At 40.2% G+C, this 20,490-nt stretch overlaps 1 protein-coding gene across 1 annotated transcript in view; it reads right to left on the bottom strand.

Moving 5' to 3' along the window:
* Window positions 1-20,490, bottom strand: part of CD55 (CD55 molecule (Cromer blood group)) — an 85,557-nt gene that overhangs the window by 59,236 nt on the left and 5,831 nt on the right. The window contains exon 2 of the mRNA XM_045186411.2: window positions 19,285-19,415. Coding sequence (XP_045042346.2) covers window positions 19,285-19,378 — 94 coding nt within the window. The 5' untranslated portion in view covers window positions 19,379-19,415. The remainder of the gene's footprint in view (window positions 1-19,284; window positions 19,416-20,490) is intronic.

Raw genomic sequence — 20,490 nt, 5'->3', positions numbered from 1 at the left:
GAATTCTAAGGGTTTTTTTCCCCAGTCTTAAGCTCTTTTATTTTTAAATTGGGAAACAACGTTAAAGAATAAATATACATTGCAATGAATTATTGTAGAACACTAGCTTTTGACTCCTACTGCTCGCTCTGACTGCAAGCCAGAAACGCCCACTGCGACCTCCTAAAACCTGTACAAAAATAAACAACTTTTTATCTCAGGGACCAACTCAGCTCAGCTCTGTCACAAAGACCCAGAGAATCATCTTCTTTCAAGAAGGCTGTCCCTTCAGGACTATGGACTTTTCAACATCTCTGTTCTCGATTTTTTTTTAATGTTTCATGCCACAGTTTGTCTGTTTCAGCCTCAGCCCACATGTGGCCCTATGTGTAGTTGCTACATGTTTTAATAATGAATGTGACACCATTTTCACATCCTCAGGAGAGGAAATTAAAAAATTTAATATATAAGTATGTAAAGTTAACATTTAATTTCTGCATGCTACTATGAAAGTATGCTGTTAGATCTATTAGGAAACACACAGACTGTCTAACCTGAAACATGGAATTTCTTTTTTTTTTAACTTTTATTGTTATTCAATTACAGTTGTATGCCTTTTTCTCCCCATCCCTCCACCCCACCCCAGCTGAACCCACCTCCCTCCCCATCTCCACCCTCCCCCTTGATTTTGTCCATGTGTCCTTTATAGTAGTTCCTGTAATCCCCTCTCCTCACTGTCCCCTCCCCACTCCCCCCTGCCCAGTGTTAGATTGTTATTAACTTCAATGTCTCTGGTTATATTTTGTTTGCTTTTTTCTTTTGTTGATTATGTTCCAGTTAAAGGTGAGATCATATGGTATTTGTCCCTCACCATCTGGCTTATTTCACTTAGCATAATGCTCTCCGGTTCCATCCATGCTGTTGCAAAGGGTATAAGCTCCTTTCTCTCTGCTGCGTAGAATTCCACTGTGTAAATGTAGCATAGTTTTTTGATCCTCTTGTTTGCTGATGGGCACTTATGTTGCTTCCAGTACTTGGCTATTGTAAATTGTGCTGCTATGAACATTGGGGTGCATAGGTTCTTTTGGATTGGTGTTTCAGGGCTCTTAGGGTATAATCCCAGCAGCGGAATTGCTGGGTCAAAGGGCAGTTCCATTTTTAGTTTTCTGAGGAAATTGAAACATGGAATTTCTTGGGTGTGGCAGATCTTACACTAAGTTTTACAGTCCCTAAGTCAGTTGCTATCAATCTGAACAAGTGGTTTCCAACCAAATAATATAATCCCTTTTGAATGTCAAAACATGGTTCCTTGTATGTATAGTAGTTTTACTTTTTAGCATCCTTTGATTAAAAATATATAATGACAATAAAGCTACCATGGCTGGGGTGGGGCGGAGTGATGAGGGAAAATGGCAGACAACTGTACATGAATGACAACAAAAAACATTCAAAATAAATAAAGATACCATGAATTCAGATACCATGAAATACTTTAAAATTTTAATTTAATTAATAGCATTTACATACATTTATAAATGTCACTTCATTAATTTGTTTTGCAGAAAATGGCTCCACCAAGCAAAAAGTTTCATCAAAATATCTGCAGCCCCTGACCTACACTCACTTTTCAATCCTGCCAGGCTTCCCCTCTTCTGCCTTTGGGCATCATTTACCTGTGAGATGTTGCCAGCTTCCTTTCTCTCAAGTACACTCTCTCCCTCAGTTGTTCTAATTGTTCTTCAATATTTTTATCTTCTGAGAAACTTCTCATGCCCATTCTCCAGTATGTTCTTTTAAAGTCAATGAGTTCAGATTTAATAAACTTTATTGATCACCTATTATGTGCCAAGTACCATACTAGGCATATCAGGCATAAGTGCACTTAATCTTCACAATAAGACATTGAGGATGCTACTATTATCACCATTTTTACACAGGAGGAAATTGATGACTGGTTCATGTTGCAGTTTTTAATTAAAAGAACCTATACCATGCAAACTTCTTCAAGGCCTCTAGTTTTTGCGCTGTATAGTATCTGTTATGGCATGTCATATATATACATTTTTATGTTTATGTGGATCACACAACACCCCTTCTGTGTCTCCTACTCTAAGTGCAGGATGAGGGCAATAAGAGCAACTTGCACACGCGAATGCTTATAATTTACTGAGTATAATAAAGTAGTAGATTTTTTTAAATGATGACTTAGCACACTCAAAAGCAATAAGCTGCCTTTAATGCAAACGTAATTTATCCTTTTTAAAAATTTAATCAAGTATATTTCCCTTTAATTATATAGTAGGGATTTACTATTACATATCCTTCTTGACAGATTCATTAAATAACAGTGGTCAGAACCAAAGAATGAGATACTATAGTTATTTCAACTTCAGTGCCTGCTAAACCTTGCTAGGAATATGTTGGCCTCTGTGGAAGTATTTGTAACCAGGCAAACATGACATTGCTATGGCATTCTCTCTCGGAACAAAATAAGGCCCTAAGGTCTTTGGGGAGCTGAGGCCACTTTGGACCTCAGGTGAAACTGGAGCCTAAAGAAGCCAACTATAAAGTAAACTGGAGGCATAGTGTAGGTTCATATACACACTGAGACACCCACAAATACAAATACTTGGTTTCCGCTGTTAGCATTCTGAGTGTGTAATTGGCTCTTCTGCTAGGGCGTTTTTTTTGTCTTTTGGCAGAAGAGGGGAACTTCAACTTTATTTATTTTGGAAAGCACGACTGACATTTTAGTAGAGTGGCAGAGTAAACAACTAAAAAGCAAGGAAGCGAGAGTAAGAGGTAGAAAGACTTGTTTCTTTTGGCGTGGAGGAAGGCTTGACTGTGGAGGAGACTGAAAGAGACCCGGATAAATATCAGTAAGTTCATAGGAACTGAGTGCAAGTACAATAGAGTGAAAGTGCTTTGATGTCTAAAGATGGAAACTGTTACTCACGCATGAGCACCCTTGAACACACACTGCCGAGGTCACTGTATTAAGATTTAATCCCCTGTGAAAATGATGCCAGAAGAAAAGGAGAAAGGGCCTTTCTGCGCAGCTTGAATGTTCATTTTTCTTTGGAGCAAGGTTTTCCCACTTCCTAGGCACTTCCGGGCTATGCACACTTTCGGGGCCGAGAATCAAGAAATGAGAGTTCTGGTATCAAATCTCATAGTACAAGGAGGCTTACTTTAGGAAAGTCAACGAATAGTAGAATGGCAGCCTTGAAAGAAACTTCAGAACTTTCTCAAGTCTGTCACTTCATTTTATAATAGATGAAATGGACCTGGGACCTGTCTGCGCTTCAGTTTTTCCATCCTGTCAAACACATTCATTACCTCTCCCGCCTCCATAACAGATTGTAGTGGGGGTCAAATGAAATAGGAGGTTTGAAAGTGGCTTACTCCCATGATCTTTCTTCCCTAGAGCCCCATGCTACTTACTGTTATTCCTATTATTTCTATTTTATTGCCTAGGGTTCTTTTTTATACTGCATTATCTACCTTTGCTTTTACCTTGATTTTGAAGGCAAGACCTCTGTGTTAAGAACAGTAAATTAAGATCCGGAAACATATTATTTGTTGACTATACATTAACGACTGAAATTCCCTATGTGGTTCCTGTGCAGTGGGCACTGGGCTTATGCACACAGTCATCCTTAGCTGTGGGTAACACTGACCCTCCTTTTCTATCAAAGGAGACTGAGAGACACAGAGGTTAAGCTGCTGCCCACGAACTCCTAATGTAGAAGTAGTGGAGGAGGTAACAGGCCCAGATTTCTCTGGCTCCAAAGCCCTTATTCTTTCCATGCACACAGTCTTGGTTAAGTTAAAGGTGATTCTGAAAGATTAGACATGATCATGACCACCACTGCATTTCCCCCAGAGACCTAGAAGAGTAGGAAAAATCAGGAAGAAGCAAAGGAAGAATAATCTTTCTGATGTTATTGAAACCAACTGTGAAAGAATTTGGACAACTACTCATAGGGTTCATATCTCCAAGAACACGGCACAGAAAATGTCATTCAACCTTATCTTCTGCCCCTTTCCTCGGCCAAGCTACTGGCCTACGATATGTTCTCCAGCTCTGCTCTTCATGCTCAAATGAAGCATACATTTAAAAAAAAATTAGATCCCTTACATTTAATCACTAAGTGTCTTCCATTTTCTACTCTTCAGATCCTTTTGCTCTTCTCTCTGTCACTCTGCCAAGGCCGCTAGTGAGCTGGGCTCAGACAGGGGACTGGCTCTCAAGGCTTGCCTCCATAATGAGTGGAAAGCTACAAGCCGAGCCCTCGGGAGCACTTGAACCCTGTTCTCTGCAGCTTCCATGCTTTCATGAGGCTCTGGCCACCAAGGATACCTGGCATTAAAAGCACCTGCAGTTCTAAATGGCAAGTCCTCCAGGAAAAAAAAAAAAACCAAAACAACTGTTTATACCTTTCTCAGATTTCTCTACAATTTTAACTCCTTTTTAGCTGGTACCTTAAAATTATACCTTGTTGGGAAAAGGCAAATTTCACCTGAAAAGTAAAAAACTGTAGAGAACAAGTAGTCTGAATAGGTGAAATATGAACACCCTATGCTTTTAATTCTTTCAGTGCTTATCGATTGTCTACTCTGTGCGAAGCTTTGTTTAATGAATTTTGAATTGATGGGAATTTGAAGTCCTGAGTAGATTGACAGAGCTACAGCATCACCTGCACAGCTACATCTGGGCTTCCCTGTTGGGAACCGCACTGTCTGGTTTCAGAGGCTGTAACCCCTCATGGTTAAGGCTGAGTCAGAGTTGGGACCATAAGCCACTAAGGAGACAAAGCTTGTCTCCCTGGCAGGTGTACCACCTCTGCCCACTTCACCCTGCTTGGCCCTGAGCTTGGCCAGTTAGCCAATGACGGGTAAGAATCCTCAAGGGAGGATCAACCTAAGACAGGTTCTGGTCATGGGAGAAGCCCGCAGGGAAGGACTCGGGGGGCTGTGGAAAAAGAGGGTGATGGACCCTCATCCCTCGGCTTTGAAATAGCCTGAGTCCTCATTCTGTCTGCAAGAAGTCTCCTAATCTCTTGGCTGCCTTACTTCCCTTGCCTGACTTAAGCCTGAAGCAATAACAGAGGGCAGTGCAGTCCTGTGCTGGGAGGGGCGGATTCCCTGGGGAATCAGGCCTAAGAAAAATACATACATTCCTGTGAAACCTACTTAATTTGTACCCTCAGTTTAAGAGATAAGGGTCCAGACCTGAGATGAGTCTGGAGCCTAAAGTTTTATGGCCCTCTAACTAATTGGCTGTAACTCAGAATAAGCCCTCAGAGTTCTCTGTAAATCTTGTATTGTTTAACCCTTACTGACTGACAATGATTGATGAGCTTTATCTGTATTCCTATGCGAATGAACCTAATAAAAGTCCCTGGAGAGAGAGGCTCGGGGGGGCCCTTCTCCCCCTGAGAGAAACGGCCACCTTTCCTCCCCAAGCAGATCATGTCTTGGTAGTCTTTTTCTTCCTCTGTGGCGGAACCTGGGGGGCTGCGTTAAAGCCCCCCGACACTTCCCCACACTTCCCAGTATCCTACTTGCCATTTTCTTTTCCTTCTCCTCTAATGCCTATGCAAATACTGACCCCTTTTTGAATCTGCTCAGCAGAAAGCAATCAGAGTTTGTCATAGGCAGGTCTGAAGAGGCAAGACTTCTGCTGGAACATAATACTTGCCATTATAATGTGAATATATCCTTCACCTGTTGCTTACATTAACTTTCACTTTCCTGAGAAGGCTTATGTTTATTCTTTTACACAACCCATTTTAAAAATAAGTATATATAGTGTTATATGTATAAGTGTATACGTGTACATATACATTTTTGTGTTGATATTTTTGGCGCTCTTCAGTTTGGAACTTACCACTGACCAGTCTTTACTTTTCCAGGTACAAAAATCTTGAACAGTAAGCCTATTGTTCAAAATCAAAATCTGGATTAGAACATGCTAAATTATCTACTTCTCACTTTTCACAAAACAGAAACAACCAACCAAACCAAACATGTAATCTAGCAGTGTTTGACTTTCTAGAAGTTTGACTGTTCCTCTGAATCTCTTATAGTCAGAATTACCTCTAAAAAAGAGAAAATAATTAGTGTTAAATCACTCACTACATCCTAATATAGATGTTATATTATTGACATTAAGTGAATTATAAGGGAGAATGGGGAGGTAGCAATCAATGTGCACAAGTTTTCAGCTTCGCGAGAGGAAAAACCCCAAGAGATCTAAGCAGCGTAGTGCCTATAGTAACTATACTGTATTGTATACTTAAAAATTTGCTTGGAGGGTCGATCTTATATTGCCTGAGCTTATCACACTCATAAAAATAGTCAATAAAAAGAAGGGAAGGAAACTTTTGGAGGTAATATATGTGTTTATGGTACAGATTATGGTGATGGTTATATGCTATTTTCAAACTCATCAAGTTGTGTATATTAAATATGTACAGCTTTTTGTATGTAAATCATACCTCCCTAATGTGATCAAAATTTACTTTATTAGAATGAAGTCTCAAATACAAAAGTATTATATCAAAGTCTTTTGATAGAAATATTCATATTGACTTCCAGAAGAATTGTACTGGTGGGCAGTCCTTAGAGAAAAAAATCAGTTTGCCACAGTCAAAGCTACGTCCAGTGACGACGTCTGATTTACTGATCTACATGGCACTGAAGCTGGAAGGCCCTCCTGTGTCCCCACGCCTCTCGGACACTAGGCTTGCTGTTAGAGTTAAGAATTTATCTTATCCATTTCATGTTTCAGAAACTTAATTTTTACAGAATGTGAGTCATCTACACAAAATATTTTTAAATGAACTAATAAGCATTTCCTGAGAACCTACTATGTGCCAAGAACTGTGCCTGGTGCTACAGAAAATGCAGTCATTGGTCTCAAAATACTTACTTGCCAATAGGATAGGTAAGATTATTGCATCTGTCTTTCCTGACATCCACTTCTCGCTGTTTTATATTAGTTACACAGCTAACACAAAATAGAAAGCAGTGAGAGCCATAGAATAGATACAAAGATTTTAATGAGAACTGAAAAGAAAAACACAATTGATGAAATACAGAGATCTACTGTCAATTACTTTGAGCTTTGTCCTTTTTTGCATGAAAAGGAATACAATGCTAGAGATAGAGCTTTGGGACCTTCTATACAAGACTCTGGAAGAAATAGGACTTTAGAAATTTTGGAGCGTTGTATTGTATATGATGGAATGAAGTCTTGTGATTCGTTCCTCATCATTTCAATTAGTATAAATACTTTCCGTAGTGTTTCAGGTAGAATGGAGGGTCAAATCAATGATCTGTTTTGCAAATACTGCTGACCTGTAGAATTGAAGATCTTTCTTTTCTCTTTATTGAATAGAGACGACACTGATTCTTGTGGTGGAGTTAAACCGAAGGAACGACTGAGCCCTTGGCCTACTAGGATCCTGGCTATGTGTGTGTGCACTGGACAAATAGACAAAGCAAGATGTTCTGGCTTTATCTCAGTACCATACACTTGTCGCCCTGTTACTCCCGGGATCTCTGCAATGTGGTAGCTGCTACGCACATGTAGCTGTTGAAATTTACTTTTTAATTAATGATAATTAAATAAAATGTAAAATTTAGTTCCTCGGTCACACTAGCCATATTTAAATCTTTAACAGTCCATGTGGCTAGTGGCTACTGCCAACCATAAAAATAAAATCAACTGGTCATTCCACCGCACAAAAAATAATTTATTCAGAAAGAAGAAGGGATTACAATCTAGTGCATGTGGACACGATGAGTCACATGCACAAACTAGAGCCAAGAAAAAACAGGAAGCCCCTTTTACAGAGGGAAAGAGGAAGTTAAGGGTGGGGTGGTTATCCCATAGGGCTCTGTTGGAATCATAGAGAGTTCTTTCTGTGGCGTTTCCATGACCAAACATATGGTGTGATAGTTCTTCCCACGGGCCCTCCCCACTCCTGTCTTGGTTAAAGTCTCGGTTATAAATTTTAACGCTGCTCTACTGGATAGTCAGTGCAGAAAGTTCTACTAGACAACGCTGACCTAGAGTTTTAGGTAGTTCTGTAGGCTTCTGATCTGGGAAACTCACTGTTTTCCTCTCCTCATACTCCCACTTCTGACATCAGATGTGTGTGTTTTCATGCCGAGCAATTCTAACACTAACTGTCTGGAGTTAGTGCAGACTTCACAGGCTAAGGGCTCCATCACAAAAACTTGCCCCCTCCTTCACACACCAGTTGCAAAGAGTGGTTCCCCAGTTACCCATAACTGCTAACTGACATCGCTACAAATCTGAGGTTCCTACCACCCTGTTCCTGGGTTTTATGATTTGCTAGACAAGTTGCAGAAGCCTGGAAATGGTTTACTCACTATTGCTGATTTATTACAAAAACATATTTTGAAGGGTACAAATGAACAACTACTCGAAGAGAAACATACGGGAAGGTCTGTGAATGTTCCAAGCACAGGAGCTGTGTCTCTGTGGAGTTGGCATATACCACCCTCCTAGCACACGGATGCATTCACCCATCTGGAAAACCCCCGAACCCCATACTTTAGGGGTTTCTTATAGAGACTTCAGCAGGTAGGCACGATTGATTCCTAATTCAATTTTCAGCCCCCTCTTCTCGCCAGAGAAGGGGAGGTAAGACTGAAAGTTTCAAGCTTTAATCATGGCTTTGTCTTTCTGGCAACCAGCCCCCATGCAGGAGCCCACTCAAAGTCACCTCATTAGAAAAAGAGATGCTCCTACAACCCAGGAAATTACAAGGAACTTAGGAGTTTTGTGTCAGTTGACCTTATCACTCAGGAAATTACAAGAGGTTTAAAAGTTATATGTCAGCAATGAGCATCCAAGACCAATATTAACAATCCAGGGACAGAGAACAATATATAGATACAAGATATTGCTTATTACATTGTACTCATGAATATTGGCTTGCAATTGGCCAATATTTAGAGATTTTTAAATTAGACATGAGGGAGCCAGTATGCTAGGAATGAGGGAAGGGGACATGGTTCTCCTGTTGCCTAGGATACAGTTAACAACATTCTTTGAACATCAACATTTTCAGAGCATTTTCTGTAAAATATGATCTAGAATAAAGGCAAAAAGAAGAGAAACCCTGAACATTAAGATTTCTAAATCTGCAACATTTTTGGTTATAGATGGAATGATTATATGTCACATTTATGTGGGTGTTCCCAGTTTGCTCCTGTTTTTTCAGTGTGTAGTTATTATGAGTTTGCAATTTAACTCTCTAAGTGTCCCAACTTGGATGACAAATTATGCGGTCACCCTCCTTCCTCATTGAAACTGTGTAGTAGGACAAAAACAAAAGCCCTGCCCCGGCTGGTGTGGCTCAGTGGATTGAGTGCTGGCCTGCAAACCAAAGGGTCTCCGGTTCCATTCCTAGTCTAGGGCACATGCCTGGGTTGCAGGCCAGGCCCCCAGTAGGGGGTGCATGAGAGGCAACCACACATTGATGTTTCTCTCCCTCTCTTTCTCTCTCTCTTCTCGTCTCTAAAAATAAATAAATGAATAAATAGAATCTTTTTTAAAAAGCCCTGGAAACACTGATTTCCTGAAACCAACTTTGTCCAAGGTACTTTTGGGTCTGTGCCCTTATAGACGGTAAGATTGTTTCCCACATATTTGCTTATTCACTTGTAAGTACTTACTTGCCAACTTATTTGTGGCAAAGTTCCTCATGTGATTCTTGGATTTAAGTTATCCTCTTACTTAAGGATGAACAATCAGAACACTTTATCTAGCATGTGGAAATATATTAATGCCTTAAGGAGACATAAATTATATCAGATGTTTGCATATATTTATTTTCTGCATCAACAGATTTCAGTGAATGTGATGAGGAAAAAGAGGCTTGTACTGAATGAAATGCAGAAATAGAAGGAAACATTTAGCAGAAAGAGAACTGATCAGGGAAGTAGAATACATGATTTTCTTGCTAGTTTAGCCACGTATATGAACTTAGGTTATCCTTTTTTGTGTTTTTTTCCCTTTAGATTTGTTTTCTAGGGGGAGAAGTATAGTGTAAATTTGAAGCATTCTTCACTCAAGCCATTTTGAACTCCTGAACTTCTTTTAGCTTCTTAAGTATACCAGTTTCTCTCCCATTTCCTGACCTTTGCATATGCTCTTACTTTACTCCTCATGGAAGTCTTCTCTGATTCCCTGAATCAGGACAAATGATCTCATGGTCTCTCTATCACATCAAAGCACTGAGCTTTCATTTTATACTTTTCAAACTTCCCTTGAGACTTTAAGCTATATGAGAATAAAGGCCATGTCTATTTTATTTGCTTTATACCCCAGTCCTAGAACAGATTCCACATAGTTGGTGCTCATTTATATTTATGGAATGAATGAGTGAACAAACAAATGTGTAAACCTTTGTACCCAAGGGTACAGAGCCAAGGAAGACATGGTTCCCATCCTGAAGGAGCACACAGTGAAGGCCAAACTATTATAGGATAACTATAATCAAGGCAAAATAAGTGTCACCGAAGTGGTACAAGGGAGTCTATAGGGGTTCAAAGAGAAATGACAACACGTTAGAGATCAGAAAAGACTTCTTGAAAGAGAGAGCATTTGAGATAGGCCTTAAAGCCAGGCTAGAACTTCAATAGGCAGGGGTAGTTAACATTCATGTAGTTAACATTCAGCTCACTGAGAACATATTATTTATAGAAAGATTTATACCTTTAGGCACTAAGTTAGTAAGAAGACAAACAAGACATGGGTTCTGCCTTAAAGAAGCCAGTGATCTAACTGGGAAACATAGACATATTAGAAGCTAGGTCCAAAGCAAAATGCATTCCATTCTCAAGCTAACAGGGCAAACAGAATGCGGTAGGACCTCAGAGTGCGGTGACACAGGGAAGGTAGAGAAGAACAATCAATTCTGATTGGGTACGTCTCCTCCACTAGGGTGGAGGACAGTTGAGCAAAGCCCTGCAGCTGTGTGTTTTAATGAACTTCTTGGAACTTGCCTTTGTTTGTCTCATTGCTTGGCAACTCTCATCTGGCTCATGAGTTGGTCACCACTGGGAACAATTTATCTAAAAGCTGAACGGTAAATCTCCCATTTACATACAGACCACACTTGTAAAACTTTCCTCCAGGTAGCTGCCTGTTTGGGCAATGACCCTGGCTATGTTAAGAACATTTCACTGAAATTTTACCTTCCCTCTATGTTTGCCTGTCCTGTTGGGGTAATTGCTGGACTCTTAACTTCAGTAACTCCCAGGGATATTTTGAGCTGGTTTCTTCCATAGGGAGCTTTGACTGGTTTGAAATGTACTTCAGCAAGGTCTATTTATTTCCTCTTTCCCTCTTGGACTCTCGCTTTGGGAATTAGAGGCTGTGCTGCTCTGCAGAGTCCCCACGGTGTGCGTGGCAAATGGAGCGCCTAACCCAGCTGGCCACTTCTGCCCTTGGGATGCTCTGAGGTTGCTCAGCAGCAGCCTGATGGGGAGAGAAGTTTCTTTTTGTTTTTGTGTTTTTGTCTTCACTTAACCTGAAGCTGACACATGGATTCTAATTTCTGCCGCAGACTCCAATCTACCCCATCTGTGAGTATACAGGGGGACTAGATAATCAGGTCAAGTACAGCTGCTGACATCACAAATTTGAGGATCCCCTCAGTCATCAGAATCATGGCATTTAGTTAATGACCTCTATACAGACCACTGAAAGATGTAAGATATAAAGATGTCATTATTAACTAATATTGTCTAAAAAGTCTTTGGATACATCAAGGCCTATAAGCTATCTTGTGGCTTATAGACTCCTTCCCCTGAAATATTCTGAGAAAATGGGAAATTTGGTGGTGAACTTATTTATTTTTCAGGGGGTGTGTCTTCTAGGGAGAAGAAACATTATCAATGGATTTAGGACTACAAAATGCTGGAATGTAATGATATCACAATGCCCCAAATGCCCAAATTCATCTAGCTCTTAGAAAGGAGAGAAATGCAACTCACACAAACATCAGGTCACGGCCTTTTGTACAAGCTGTCAGCACCAAATTGCTTTGGAATCTCTTCCTATTCCACAACTGTGTGCTATGCAAATTATTGTGTGCCATGCAAATAAATCTTTTTGCTAAATCTGGAAGCATTATTATATCAGAGTTGGAACAAAACTATGGATACTAAAGACACTAAAACATTCATTTGCTTGTCAATTCAAACACAGCTCATGCAGAGACAAAATACAAAATATTTCAGAGTAGAAATAGCATCCTTTTCCTGTCTCTGGAATCCCTGAATGTGACCAGCCCACCCAAGAGCATTTATGCTGAGCAAATTCTTTGTCATTTGTAAACCAGAGGGAAATCTGTGGGAAAGACATCTTTCCCAGCAAAAAATAAAAAATAAAAAATCTGACTTTTATGGCTAATTAATGGGGAGAGCTCAGTTTTTTTAAATTCTTTAAAACATATGCACCAATATCCAAAAAGAGAATGAGTGAGGAGAAACAAGGACTCTGGAGGAAAGAATTTAAAGAAAGAGGCACACGCTAGTACTGCATCTGTATAAATACATTATGAAGCTATATTTTGGAATCAGCAGTCTCACTGCCAGAAAATGAAAGCTGAGAATCTGGCCACTATTGATTCTAAGCTACAAAGAAACTACTGACCAAATGCCACATCCTTCTAGTTCACTGATTCAGTTGACATTTTCTCTCAGCTGGAAATATCTTACTGTGGTTCTGAGAAATCCCTTTCCACAACATTTAGAGTGCAGAGCTCCGGGAAGGGCAGGTTCTGGTCAGAAACAGCCATGTCCCTTTCACCCAGGGCTCTCTCAGTGGCTCGGCCTGCGCTAAACCTGGTGAGTCCTGGGAATACCCATGTCTCTGGGGCCTGCCAACAATACAGTGTGGGGGAAAAGTAGGAGGTTTATAGTTGTTTGCATGGAAAATAAGCCAATAATTAATAAATAATCATATAAATAAACTCTGTTTCACCTACTCTCAACTATAAACTTATTTTTGCCCCAACCTGTATTACAGGAAAGCAAAATGAGTTGCTGATGAGGGTGAGGAGACACATTTATTATCTGTTGCTTAAAGGAAAGTGCTTATAAAGTGTTCCATGCTGGCTGTATCAGATCCATCAAAATAACTCAAACCTGAGTTATTCCCTGGGGTTGGGGGGCAGTTTTATCTATTAGAGTAAAGAAAAGATAAAAGAAGATTAAAAAACAGGTAAGACCTAAGATACCTCTGAGACAATGGCTCAGACGAGTCATCATTCTCTTTCTTCAAATTCTTTTCCTGCTCTACATCCTCAGGGTCCCTGAGCCTTATGCCCACCACATTTTGAGATCTCATGTAGTTAGAATGTTACCCTTCTGCTTATTTCTTTCCAACATCTCAAGAACATGGCATTTGGTAGCTTCACGCAGAACAGGCCCCTGTTAAGAATGAGGAGATATGTGTGATTTTCATTCCCAGCTGTGGAAGGAGACCCTGCCGGGTTTCATAAAATGCCTTTGGCTGTGCTCCAGGAAGCACTGGATGAGGCAGAGATGGAAAAGGTCCAGCTGTACATAATTACATTTTCAGAATCATGAAGACAGGCTTTTGTGTTGCTCCAACTCTTCTTAGGAAGAAAAATCTGTTGTTTTGAGACTGAGCATCAACAGAACTCAGTAAGTATAAAAAGAAAATTCACATCAGCTATTTCATCAATAGGATGGTCAATGATAGGCACGTAGGAGCACTGACTCTTCCACCGACCCTATTGACCCACAGGGTACCAGTCACTTCTACCCCGTTCCTAACTGAACTAAGAGGGGTCTGGCAAATTACAGTGTTCAAAATACGTAGGCATGCTTGATGGAAAGAGACAATTAGCAAGTATAAAGTTTATGAGCAAAATTCCACCTTCTCCACAAAGCCTTGTAGCTACAATGGTCTCTCTTGGCCCAAATTCCTATACATGGCACTGACATGTAACGGAAACAGCTCTGACCTCCCACTGAGTTATTCTGCCACTGGCGTCTTGTCTCCCCAAGTGGTTTTGGGGTTATTAGAGGGAGGAGGACTTGTTTTAGATTTTCCTTTACTTCCTAGTAACACCTGCTTCAATAAGCCTATATTAAGTCCTCATTAAATGCTTGCTTAATTAATGAACAGTCCTTCATCCCTTCTTCTCCTGTATCTGTCCCATCAGGCTAAACTGATTCCCTCAACATTTGACACTCTAGAGTCCCACTAACAAACTGTTTTTGTATTTCTGGCTATTAACCTTCACAAGCCTGACGGCAGTGAAATCAAACAGGCTTCATCTGGGAAGAGCAAGCCGGTGATACTCTTCACGTGTCACTCAGTTTGCATTTGCCACTCTCGTTCTTCAACCTGGCAACAGCCTTCAGAGGGAAAGAGGGAACAGAACTCATTTTCTGACTATGGTGTCATTGGAAGGAAATTAGAACAGTAATTATGATTACTAAATTATGATTAAAATTGGGATTAAAAGCCTTGTTAAATAATATTCTTTCTATGTCATTTTGAGGTCATTCCCATTTACAAACTGGAAAGAAATATTATTTAAAAAACAACTATGACCAATTCTAAGCAGACCAAATGTAGGTACAGCTTTCCTGAGTGTGCCTCATGTACTCGCCGTCCCACATCCCACCCTCAAATCCACTGCTTTCTCTACCACAGATTGGCTGGTTACCTAAAATCATTCTTGAAGGCAGACAAACATCTGTTACAAACAAACAGAAATCGGTAACATTTTCTCTGTGAGCAAGAAATTCTTTTAAGAAGATGCAGAAAAAGAAGGATAGTCAACATGAATACATTGTTAATGACAGCAATTGAAGCATTACCCAATCTAGATGAACACACAAAATTTGTATTTTTTATTTAAAGTGAGCCACTGCCGACAGTGAGTTTTAATGAGGCCAGCTTTAACTATAATAAATGTCTGTTGCAGACATTAGTCATCAAATATTGTTGCACAAAGTTTTTAGTGTTGTTTCATCTTTAAAGGGAGAGGTCATCTCCCCCAGCTGGTTGGTGATACACTATCCTGAAATGAAAGCAGTTAAAGGTCAGCACTGACTCGTCCTGCAATTATGATACTTTCACTTTGTAGGGTTGGGTTTGCCTGGAACGGAACAGCTCAATTTAGCAGTAAGAGGAAATGTAGCACTTCCAACCTTTCATTTTGCAAGAGGATCGATCTTCAAGTGGGCCCAACAGCTAGCCAAGTGGCTCTGTTCCTCTCAATCCTTCTGCTCCAGGCTGTTGCATTTGGCTGTTTCTTCCACCCTATAGTGACTGCTATAGTGAACTCTGTGCCCTTTAATTTTGGCCAAAATGTGGACACAAACTCAGTTCTTTGTTTCTCGCCTTAGCATGGCTAAGACAGGTTGGAATTTTCACAAGAGCTTTTCTAAATAGCAATTAAAACAAGAGAGCGCTGAATAGAACCAGAGACATGGAAATAAAGAACAAAGGAGGGGAGCGGGGAGAGGTAATGGGAGAAAGAAGGAAAAGGGTCACCAAGGAACGTGTATAAAGGGCCCACGGACAAAGACGATGGGGAGGGGGCAGGATTGGATGTGGGCGGTAGGGGTGGGTAGGGCAGGGAGAGTAATGGGGGGAAAATTTCGACAACTGTAATTGAACAACGATAAAAAAATACCTTCAGGGGGAAAAAAAAGAGAAAAGGAACATAAAATATATAAATACATGAAAACTCTGTGACATATAAAATATAGTTTCTAACTTTCTATATGCTGGTGTGCATCCGGGGCTCTAGACCTTGTCCTATTTTATACCCTATCTGAGATGGTTTTATTTAACCCTAAATAACTGACATAAATTCTACCTACAGGGGAGGAAAAAGTTTTTCTGATCCTCTTAGGGTCCTTGGTTGGATCTAAAAATTAAACTGACAAGGACATATAGACAGGATAACAGCATGCAAATTTTATTAAATTTTTACATGTACATAGGAGCCTTCACAGGAGAATGCAGACCCAAAGAAGTGACCAGAGCAGAAAACTTTTATACCTTTTAGACAATGACACAATAAATTTGTGAAGAACTGAAAAGAGAAAGGAGTTTGGGGTAGTAAAGTAGTAAAGTAACAAGGCTGTTTATACAGCCTCTCAAGCCCCAATTCTCTGTCGCTGGTGATAAGGATGGTACAGGGAGGGTAACTTTCACTTGGGAGATTTATCTACTGCTTTCAGGGAACAAACGTGAGGCTAATCGTCAGTGTGACTTTACTGATTCCACTGTGTTTTCAAACTCCATTAGGACATCCTAAACACCATACCTCTGTTCTGACTTTTAAAGTGTTGGCTCAGCTTCCTATGGAGGAAGTCCTCTGAACATTCTGCATCTCCTTCTAAACCTCTTGGCTACATTGAGGTCAAGATCAACAAAGACAGATTTTTATTTAACCACTCGAGTTCCCCCTTCCCCTCCATACCAGCACCAACAGGACCACCTCCTATTTTCTGACCAGAAAAACCACTTTTAGTCAATCACTTTTAGTCAAGTGATCGATGCCACGAACGACCCCTCTTTGTGTGAGGTTTCCCCATGCCTGTATACCAGAAGATGCCTTCGTACTTCAGAAGGCTGATAATGTAAAATACACAAACAATTAACTGACACACTATCCTGCTTTCCATACAATGAAAATAAGTGAGGACATGGAGGCAGCTCTAGAAAATCAGAATAAACTACCCCTACCCCCAATTTTACACTGGAAATTACCAAGTTTTTCCTTAGCCAGTAGCTCATCATGTGGGCTTATGTTATGAGAGCGCTGACTAAAAAGCAAAGAGGCTAGGTGACTTTTCCACCTCTATTCTTTTGATATAAAATGACTACTGATCTATTTGTATAAGATTTCCATCACTGAAGTCTTTTCTCTGTTCTTGTGAGATCAGCTTGCCCAAACCTACACAGAATCCTGAATGTATTTGATAAGGTTGGATAAGTCTTTGCAAGAAGAAAACATGTGGCATCAAGAGAAGCTGGGCTTGCAATGGACAAGCTCAAATTCCCAGAACAGAGGATGTGATGGTTGGCCATTATAAAGAGTGTGTATTTGTTATTCTAAGTTCAGTCACTCTAACAAAACGACAAATGTCATGAAGCTAATGAGTAGGGAAAGGACCTGCTGAATTATGGCAAGAACTTCCTCTCTGAAAACAATGAGCTAAAATAAAAGGCTACACTTGTCATGTGTGGCTTCCGAAGTCTGAAGAAAAACAGATGTGGGTTTCTGACCTATTGGTCCCATGGAGTTCATAATATGAATTCAGACAAAACCGAAGTGTTTTATTTTCACTGGAAAAGGAAACAGCTCTATTGACCATCTAATCAAATTCAGGATTTTTTATTTGGAATAAACTATGGCTACATGAATAAATCTATGAACTCGGGATCTTCCTGTCACCCACCTCAAGCTCCCTTAACCAATAGGATTCACTCCGACCTGTTCCCTGCCCTAGTACCAAATTTTGTTCTCAGCCTCCTACTTAAGTCTTCAGTTTCTTTCATCCCTGATATTTGCTCCTACCACTTAAAAAAACAAAAATAAACCAAACTATCACCCCGTTTTTCCTTCCAAACAATGTGCGTGATTTCAGCCCTGCTCTCTATCATCAGACTTTGCTGGAGTTGTGGAACAGGTTCACTTTCATTTCCTCTTATCTTTACAGAAACCTGTTATCTTGATGACTCTCAGGTCCAACCGCCTTTCCTGTGAAATCCCCACCTTCCACTCCCACTTGTTTATGATGGAAAAGCATCTATCCCCTTTTGCCTGTCAGCCCTTCAATTTACTTTTACAAAGTCCTTACAACTCTTAATCTTCACATTAGCTCACCTCCAGGATGAAAATACACTGCGCATATGGCTTTTATTGATGACATTTGCTCTCCCATTTTCCTTCTCCATCTAGATTACTGCTATCAGCATGCATTTCACAAACTAACCCTTTTGAAACATCTTCCATAGGTTAGGTTTATTTGTATCCACTGTATTGACCTCTTTGTCACCTTTATGTTCCATTCTGGGTTCTGCAGCTCTGCTGACCTCCCTCAACTCTGCACTTCGCACCAGCATTTCCACACTCTGACCATAATTATCTCAAAACCCCTGAACTCCATCTCCGTATCCTACTATTGAAACATTTTCTTGCTGTTTTTTTTTATCTTTACCCACACATTTTCCATTTTCCCGACCACTGAACCAACTCTTTTTTGTTTGTTTTGTTGTTTCTTTTTAGTATTTTTATTATTGTTTAAGCCATTACAGTTCCCACTTTTTTCCCCTTCTCCTCCCTCACCCAGCCTCACTCTCTCTCCACCCCAAGCCAATCCCCGCATTGTTGTCAACATCCCTGTGTTCTGCATAAATGTTCTTTGATTAATCCCTTCAGCATAACTATCAGCAGAGTCTCTGGTCTCTCAATCTTTTTTTTCCACTCAGTCGGTTACAGTTACACGATTCCTAATTTAACTCTCAGGTAGGTATTTCAAGAGTTCCCTGTAATCTACTCATTCACTTAGTCTTCCAATAATATATTTTGAGTACTTATTAAGTGCCAAATGCTGGGCTATGACTAAGGAAGACAACAGACAGGATCGCAGCCTTCACGGAATTTTCAGTCTAATAGAAGAGACATAGTAAATAAGTAAATATACAAGCGAGTATACGATTACAAAACAACAAATTGCTAATTGAGATCTACTAAGGGTACAAAGAGAGAATAATAGGGGACACACTCCTAATTGGGAGGCCTTGAAAATGCTTTCTGAAGGAATGGCATATAAGCTAAGGTATGAGGGAAAAAAAGGAATGCCAGATATGTAGGGCCTGAGATGGGAGATGGTAGGATGTATCCGAAGAAATGCCAGTGTGGCAGGAGCAAGCAAGGAAGTGACTCCGAATGGAGTCGGGGAGTTAGATAGGATTCTGATCCTGCAAGATCTTGTAAACCATATTCTGGTGTTTGGAGTTTGTTCTAGATGCAGTGGGAAGTCACTAGCGGTTTTAAGCAGCAGATTATGAGATGATCTCCAGGATCCAAGACAACAATCAGCATAAGTTCCCGACGGCACTGGGGGGCCACAAATGCAATGACAGCCGCCACTGGAACTGACCATGAGGGATGGCTCTGCCTATGCATGGGAGCAGAACTGTGCCATTATGGAGAACTCCACCAAAACAGATGCCAATACACGGGAGCCACGTACCTGAACCACGCATGAGACAGAGCCTACCACCTGCCGTCAGCCTCCCCAGAAGAAATCCCAGATGCCCAAGGCCACCGAAAAGCAAGTGTGTCATCCTGTGAGCCCTTGGCCTTAGGAGTCTTGACTTTCTCCTACATTTTGGGAAAAACATGGACCAACTTCAGTGTAATGTGTCATCTGTATGTGACTGATACTGTGCTGTGGGTTGGGTTGTAACAGCTAAACATCAATAAATGTCCCCTTTAAGTTAATAACTTTTTTCTTTTTCTCAGGTGACAGACAGTTCAAATGGTTACAACATTGGCATTGGAGAAGCAGGGATAAAAGGGGGCCCAACGCATTTAAAGAATAAAACTTGACAGACTTCAGAGATTCATGCTTGAAAAGGAGAATGATATAACAAAATGAGCTGAAAGATGTTACCACCCTTCCTGTAACCTTATTATCATGTAATGTTTGGAAACATTTCAAGTCCTATAAATGTTTAATCAAATCTTTTCATTGTGTATTTAATTATTAAGAAATGTGTTTTTGCAACAAAAATTTTGAAAGTTGACTGCGACACAGATATATCAAACAAGATAAATATTTTATAGCTAGACATTGAGTACAGGGGCAGAGAAAATTACAAAAGTGAAAATTGCTTACTAAAGATGTTCCCGTTTCCTAAGACATTTTAAAATGTCCGGGTATTCTGCATAGATGTTTTACAAAGTATAACAGTTCCATGACTTAATAAAGTTGTTTCCTACGTGAAAAAATAATATGAAGAAATTTGCATTTAAAAAAGATTTCTTGATGTTTTTAGTGGAAAATGTATTAAAAAGGGCTGGAAGAGAAACACAGAGAACAGTTAAGAGCCTGTTGTAGTTATTCCAGATCAGAGATAATGGTGGATAGGATTACAGAAATGGCAGAAGAGATGGAAAAATATTTGAAATGTATTTTGGAAGTAGAATCAGCAGATTAGAAAGCTAGATTAAGTTGAGAATCTGTAAGAGGAAAAGAAATCAAGGGTGATCTCTAGGACTCTCGCCTGGGCCCTGGGCCCTGGAGGGCTGGCTGGCAGTACTGTATACTAACGTGGTCATGATGGGGACAGGAGGGAGTTGGGAGCTACAGGACACATTAAATTGGACACGTCTTTGAAATAAGATTCCAAGGGGAGATGTCAAGTAGGCAATTCTGGCTACCCAACGCCATATC

The sequence above is a fragment of the Desmodus rotundus genome, chromosome 12 (assembly GCF_022682495.2).
Source record: "Desmodus rotundus isolate HL8 chromosome 12, HLdesRot8A.1, whole genome shotgun sequence".
NCBI lineage: Eukaryota > Metazoa > Chordata > Mammalia > Chiroptera > Phyllostomidae > Desmodus > Desmodus rotundus.
This window is presented reverse-complemented; position numbering and strand designations above follow the sequence as displayed.